Source organism: Prunus avium, chromosome 1 (genome assembly GCF_965620075.1).
Source record: "Prunus avium chromosome 1, drPruAviu1.hap1.1, whole genome shotgun sequence".
In the NCBI taxonomy this organism is placed as follows: Eukaryota; Viridiplantae; Streptophyta; class Magnoliopsida; order Rosales; family Rosaceae; genus Prunus; species Prunus avium.
The window spans coordinates 17,555,250-17,562,615 of NC_142284.1; the positions used below are offsets into that span (position 1 = coordinate 17,555,250).

The 7,366-nt window shown below is 36.6% G+C and overlaps 1 protein-coding gene across 1 annotated transcript; it reads right to left on the bottom strand.

The window, feature by feature from the left end:
- Nucleotides 1-2,324: 2,324 nt before the first annotated feature.
- On the bottom strand, nt 2,325-6,894 carry BIO2 (Radical SAM superfamily protein). The gene is made up of 6 exons (XM_021963025.2): nt 6,528-6,894; nt 5,711-5,890; nt 4,490-4,596; nt 4,167-4,372; nt 3,084-3,223; nt 2,325-2,765 (listed from the first exon to the last, which is right to left on the bottom strand). Exons 1-6 carry the CDS (start codon nt 6,726-6,728, stop codon nt 2,457-2,459), a joined length of 1,143 nt encoding a protein of 380 aa, XP_021818717.1. The 5' UTR covers nt 6,729-6,894; the 3' UTR covers nt 2,325-2,456.
- Nucleotides 6,895-7,366: the final 472 nt, after the last annotated feature.

The window sequence follows — 7,366 nt, forward strand, 5'->3', positions numbered from 1 at the left end:
GTATAAGATATGACGAACTTGAAAAAGGAAATAGGACAAAGAACAAAGAGCACCAAAATATGAAAGCAAGAATGCACCCACTAGGGACGGTGGTGGCCTATCTGCCCAGCAACATTGCGCCACCGCTCTGGAACCAATCCTCGCTGCTGCATGAGCAGCTCGATTAACACTACGAGAGATCCAACACCACTCCACAACATCCAGAGATGAAGCAAGATGTTTGATTTCCAGCACAATTGGAAGAATAGTCCAAGCCCTCTTACTCACTCGTCCATAAATATTGTGGTTCAAAATTTATGAGTCAGTCTCCATGATCATTCGTCTATATCCCAAACCAGCCACTAGTTTAAGACCTCGAATGGCAGGTTCCGGTTCCGCATGGAGAGCAGAACAAGAAGTTAAGCCTTCAGTGAGACCCCCTACAGTTTTGCCGCGCCTTCATTCCGTAACACTGTTAGATAAAAATATAAAAAAGTGATAAAAGATTCATCCAACACAATATCACTCGTATTTATTGCAAATAAGAGTTTCTATAGTTTGAGTAGGACCCATTTCAGGATGAAAATATATCTTAATTACAATCTCTTGTGAAAAGAGAACACCCTTTGATGCAAATATGAAGAGTGAAAGTTTGTTTGATGTTTTTGGTTGTGTCTAGGGAACTCTAGACTGTCAACATACCCTTTTGGGGATCAAGCCGTTTGTAGTCACGGAAGAATTTAATTGGATTTTCAAGGAGTGAAGGACCCCTTGAAAGCATTTTATAGTGATGTAAATTGATGAATTTTGGATGTGGAAAATATTTATGGAATTTGGATGAATGTGGTTAAATCAGGAATTCAATTTAGAGAAGTGATTTTGTGGTTGCATCTAAATTGAATTTCTAGATTGTCTACGTATACCCTTGGCTGGAACAAACCGACGGTATTTCGAAAAAAGTTAATTTAATTTTTCTAACGAGTATATGACCCAATAGTAATTTAGTGACCTTTTTTGAATGATTTAGAATAAGTTGTGTATTCGACTTTGCACCGAATTTGGGATTTCTTTATGCCCAACTGAATTGTGAAGCTTGTAAACAATAATGGGCTTTTGTCACTCGTAAGGAATCCATGAATTTGACCAGCATCTTTTATTTTGGCCCAAATAATCATATCTCCCAAAATCAGCCACCTTCAAATGAGGACTCATCTCCTTTTGGAAGAGAGTACAGAAACACATGAGTGACTATATATCCATGCCTTCGGGTTTGAATGACTGGACTTTTGTTTTGTGCTGTCATAGGAAAAACAAAGGCCCTGCGTTGCGTTGACATGTTCTTGTTTATTTATTTGATGAGAAGCTTGGAGACAGACAGCAAAGTGTCTAAATTTATGATTTATGAAAGATCCGCTAGTGAAATCTGATTTATCTTGACTGCCAACTATGCACATGAGGAAAACTTCTATGTTTGAAGTTGCTTGTTTTTTGAGGGGGAAGAAAGCAAAACATTTTTGGAGCTGCTGTGTGTTGGTCCTTGGGTGGGAGGAAGTGTAGGGATTGTGGAAGAGAGTTCGTTGTTGGGAATCATTCTGAGATTTAGGACTTGCCTCTATTTCTTATTCATGCAGATTGGGGGGCGGCGGTGCGGCGGTGGTCTCTTAAGATTGATAGTGCTTAGTTAAGCTCTTAGGATATCTGTTTGAGATATTCTGGAACTGATTTTGATGTATTTAAAAGCAGTTTTGTCCTGGATTTTAATACATACTAACAAATGACCTGTAAACAACTTTATAAGTGGTTCCATATCTTTTGAAGTTGCTTGACAAGCATAGTAATATGAGAGAATGAAGGAAGAATGTATGAAATAAAAACTTGAGAATGGAAGTTAGGGATTGTTTTTAGTTTTTACTCTTTGGTTTTCACTTTAGTGTTAGTAAATGCAGAGGAAGTCAAAAACCTCTTCCAACTCTTTTGTACGTAAACATCTCATGGAAGCCGTTTGACCCGAAAAAACAAACCCCCATGGGAGCCGTTGGTATTTTCAGAATGGATAAAATTTTATTTTTATCAAAACCATAGCAAAAACCAGTCTGCTGTTCGGGTTTTCGCCACGTGGGGCTTCAGCATTGGTCACAGCAGAAGCCTCCTGCCGCGCTGCTTCTCTACAGGTTCATTTGTAATCTAAGAAATTACAAATGCCTAGGACTTGATCAACAAAAGAGAACATCGCATATTTTCGTCTGCGTTTGTCTTTGTGTGTGTATGTGTGATGTTGGGTCTCATACCAGTGAATATGGTGAGTTCTCTAATGGGGCTTATAGAGTTATCATCCAATCATCGACTTACTAAATTTCGCTTTTATTTTCTAACTGAATTTTACTTTGAGTGCAATTCTTTCAGCTACAAACTAACACTAAAATTACAGCTTAAAAAATGTAAGAAACTACAGACCAACACTCTCTTGTATAACAATTTCAGCCTGAACTGGAAACAGCTTCCTCACAAGCCTCCGCCTCGTATGCCTTTGCTGGTTCCTCAGAGAAACTGGGAGCTTTGGGAATCAGACCAAGCACCTTGAACATGAGTTGATCAGCATCAAAATCGTTGTTTGGAGTGGTCAACAGCTTCTCACCAGTGAATATCGAATTTGCACCAGCAAGAAAGCACAATGCCTGCTCTGGCATTGAAAACTTTACTCTGCCAGCTGACAATCTGACCATTGCTTTTGGCATGACTATACGGGCAGTGGCAATCATTCGTATCATCTCCCAAATTTCAACTGGCTGCACATAGATGTAGCAAAATGAATTCTGTTAAACTAATCAAGTCTTGGAACATCAATAGAATTTAGAGAATGCAACTGGCATGATGATTGATGGCTCTAGACGCTATGATTAAAGTGAGATTTAAACCACCGAGGGGCACAAGTACAATTGTTAAAGTGATGATCTAAAGTCACCCTAAACACATCTTATCCATAATTTTGTGTCAACTACTGCCCAACTTGAATCACAAAATATGCCACTGTCTCCATTTTAGCATGCACAATTATTGCTAGAACCTCTACTGTCAAGTTTAGAATTAAACAAATGTAGACTGACCTTCTGGTCTTGGAGAGGTGTGCCTTTCACTGAAACCAGTGCATTGATGGGAACACTTTCTGGGTGAGATGGGAGTGTTGCTAATGTATGCAGCAAACCAACTCTATCCTCCTCTGCTTCTCCGAGCCCTATTATTCCTCCTGTTTAAAAATGAAAATAAATAAAAAAGTTAACTTTACCATCGAAGTAAATACCTATATTTTTGTGCTCATTAATACACCATAGCTGTAAATGTTGATGATGAACACTTAGATGCTTAGAATTTTTTTGGTCAATCACTTAGATGCTTAGAATTGACTTGAGAAATTATGGTAATTACCATAAGGTTACAACTCAAAGAAAATAATATTCTAAGAACTTTAAAGTTAAAATTCTCATAATTTAAATGGTTCTATAAATGGGAGACACAATGTTTAGGGGGAGGAAAGGAAATGGAAATACATCTGGACAAAGAACCCTTTGCATCTTTGAGATTATATATATCAAAAAATGTCCATCGTATCATTGGGAGGTTACATATCTTAAAACAACATAATTTACATTTTCAAAAAGTCAAAAAGTAAACATGTCCCCCTTAGAAAACAGCTGTTCTGAACGTTAAATGATTTTATCAAAGAATAAAAGAAGTTGAACAAGAAAGCTCTTTAGCTAAATTAGTAACAAGAATAAAATAAAAAAAATCATAGCCTTTAAAATTCCATTTCATACATACTTTGAAAACTAACATGGGTTGAAAAATGTGAATAACTTGCAAGTACAACAAAAGCCATAAATAAATGGGAAGAAAGTCCAATAGGATTAACCTTTCGCCACTAATTAACATATCATTTAAGATATTCAAGATAAATAACACTGCTGTGAGCTTAGTATGCAAAGTATGTAACCAAAGATGACAATACACTAAGTCTTTCCACTTTTATTAAGGACTGGAAAAGAATAGACCAGTCTGAATGTCTGCTCCTGTTAACAAATGTGTTTTTACACTATTAGGAGAAGAAGAAAGAATCTATCACATGCATTAGGCTAGACAATGATGGACTTACGAAATAGATGCATGTGATTATATACAAAAGATCAGATTACCTGAACACACACTAATTCCTGCATCCCGGACAAACTTAATGGTTTCCAAGCGCTCATCATAGGTCCTTGTGGTAATGACATTTGGGTAATATTCCCTTGAGGTGTCAAGATTGTGATTGTAAGCTGTCAGGCCTGCTTCTTTGAGTTTCAAAGCTTGTTGCTTTTCTAGCATGCCTAAGGTGCAGCACACCTCCATTCCCATACCCCTGGAATGTGAGAGATATTAACATAAGTTAAACTGTTGGGCAAAACCTCATCTATGTTCAATACAAAGCCTCTCCTTCCTATCTGCTTAATATATGCAATATACAATGTTTTATTACCTTATGTCTTTTACATATTCAAGGATCTGGTTAAAGTTTGTCTTTCTTCCAACTGTATCCCTCCATGCAGCACCCATGCAAAAGCGTGTGCTTCCAGCCTCTTTTGCCTGTCAAATAATGAAATATGGTGAAATATTAAGACATGATTGACTTCAAAGTACAAATTGAATTAATCATAAGCAGGAAATCATAAATAGTACTCCCAATTCATATCTCTGGTGAAGAAAATTAAAGGAATAGACAACTTGAGACCAACATACAATTAGTAAGGTCCAATATTGTTTCTCTATAAAATATATGCCACTACCTAATAAAACTCAAAAGCAGAAGTTCTGGAAGGAATTGAAACTTAAATGAGAAGTATCATCATGATTTAATTTAGACCCATAACTTAAAAAGCGGTATGTAAATAGGTCATGAGGCAGCAAAGTTCATGATTCCAAAGAGACATAAGTTTCGTGCTGACCTGCCTCATATAACAACACTATGGTCCTAGGGGCATATCTATGATTCAACGATCAAATGATCATGTGCAATCAATCACCTATACTGAAAATTTTATATGTAAAAGAAAGGAACAATATATTCATGACTCGGCCATAAGAAAAAATATTCATGGTAGCATAACAAGCACTGTTAGAATTAAAGGACCAATGTATATAACCAAAATCTAGGACCCTTAGCTATTTGCTGCTATTGTTAGCCAGGACACCTCATTGTTGACAGAATTCGCCTATTAGAGGATTAACACAAAACTGCATGTTTCCAGTTTTTGTACATGAGATGGAGGCTTCCAGTGATCCCCTTACAATAACTCATTATTTCTCACAATACACATCAGACCACCAAATTGTGAACATGGTATTCTCTTGATGCATGTTTCAATCACTCCCGTAGACTAAGATACTATAATGTAAAAAGGAACTTGATAAATTTCATTAATTGCTTTTCTGACACTCTTCTTTCAACTCATACAATCATTATACGCTTTACATAATTATAACATCAAAGATGAGTTTTCTATTTATCACCAATTGCATCAACAGTTCTGCAACTTCTGCTGTAGTCCTTAAATTTCCCATTCATGGGAGAAATATACAAATAAATGGTAAGACTAGTTATTGTAAGTCAAGCATGACACGAGTTGTAATTGCTTAGGGATGTTTAATATTACTCAAAACTCTGAAATGCAAGGTAAAGACAAAAGATTAAGAAAGGGACCTTTTGTGCTGCCTCCATGACGGCGTCCTTTGTCATAAGCTTTTGGGCCTTGAGTCCTGTGTCATACCGGGACGACTGAGGACAATACGAACAATCCTCACTACATCCACCAGTCTTGATAGAGAGGAGAGTACACTGCTGCACTTCCCTAAAATTATGCGTGTGTCTGTGAACTTGAGCCTGAAAAAGCAAGATATTTACTTCTAACATATGACGCTGATGTAATGAAATCATAGAAAGAAAGAAAAAAATACAAATACATTCAAAACAAAATCTGAAGAAAAAGAGAAAAGGAAATTGCTTTCGATATCAAAAATAACTTATCAACCCACAACACACATTGGGCAGTGTAAATATCAAGGAAAAGAGTTTAGGAAGTCAACTAGAGCAATGGTTATAACTTGTGGTGACTGAAAACTGTTAGGTATTTGAGAGAAATGAATATTTTGTACTGACTCAATCAATGAGTACAGTTAAATATTCTTAGAACCTTAACAACCTTAGAACTAATTACAGCTGTCAGTTTTGATGTGATGTAACAATACTATAGTAAGTCCACTAAGCCTGCTCTTGTCTATCAAATTCTAGATATCTTATACCAAAACTAAGGCCAAAGGCATTACCAAGTAGGATTATAAAAAAAAGTTTCACCAGAGAAAATAATTATATACCCACAAACTAATTATGCATTATGAAAATGTAAGTAGAATATCATAGTCATTTTCCTTTGTTTTCTCCCCCATTTTCCAGGCAACCAAACAGAGCATACCAAAAACTAAAAGAAGAAGAAAAAGGAAGAGAAAGAAGAGGTACTGACTCCGTGGAAAAGGAGATCGAGAACAGGAGAGCCATAGACGGCCTTGATCTCGTCGCGGTTCCAGTCATTTCTGGGGCCTTGTCTGATTGTTCTCTCAGCTTGAATTGCAGCTGCGGATGATAAAGAAGAGTAAAATGAAGAGTGCAACACAGCCACCGACGGTCTTAGCTGCCCACGCAAAACGGACCTAGTCGAAAACATTTCCCCACTGTTTTCTTTTCTTTTGTTTTTTTCTCAGGAAAACCGAGATTTTCCGGGAAAATAAAGAAAATGAAAGAGTGTGTGTGTGTGAGAGAGAGAGAGAGAGAGAGAGAGTGGCTGCTGGCCTGGGCGGAGAAGGAGAGGAAGAAAGTGAACAATATATAAATAAAATAAAATAAAAATATTCATTAGAAACTCTAAAATTAGGTGTATTTATTTAACAACCCAACATGACTAAATTAGGTGTGTTTTTTTTGTTTTTTTTTTGTTTTGTTTTTGGTCCACACAAGAAAACAACACACACCACCTACCAAGTTAGGTGTTTGCTAGGCGTGTGTGACAGTGTGAGTGAGATTTACCTCTTCCTCTCTTTCTTCTTCTACTCCTCCTCCTCCCCTTCTTCCCCCATATCTTCTTTTTCTTTTTCTTTCTCATCATCAGCCACTTCTTTCTTCTCCTTTTCATGGCTTGACCCCAAATCTAACCATCCATGATCCAATCAGGACCAATCTTCTTTATTTTATTTTTTTTGTGGTTCTGTTACAATCTTTTTTTTTTTTTTTCTTTTTAAGTTCGAAGAAAAATTGAAGTTACCATGAATAGTAATTTCCTAAGAATATCTTTAGAAGAATTACATG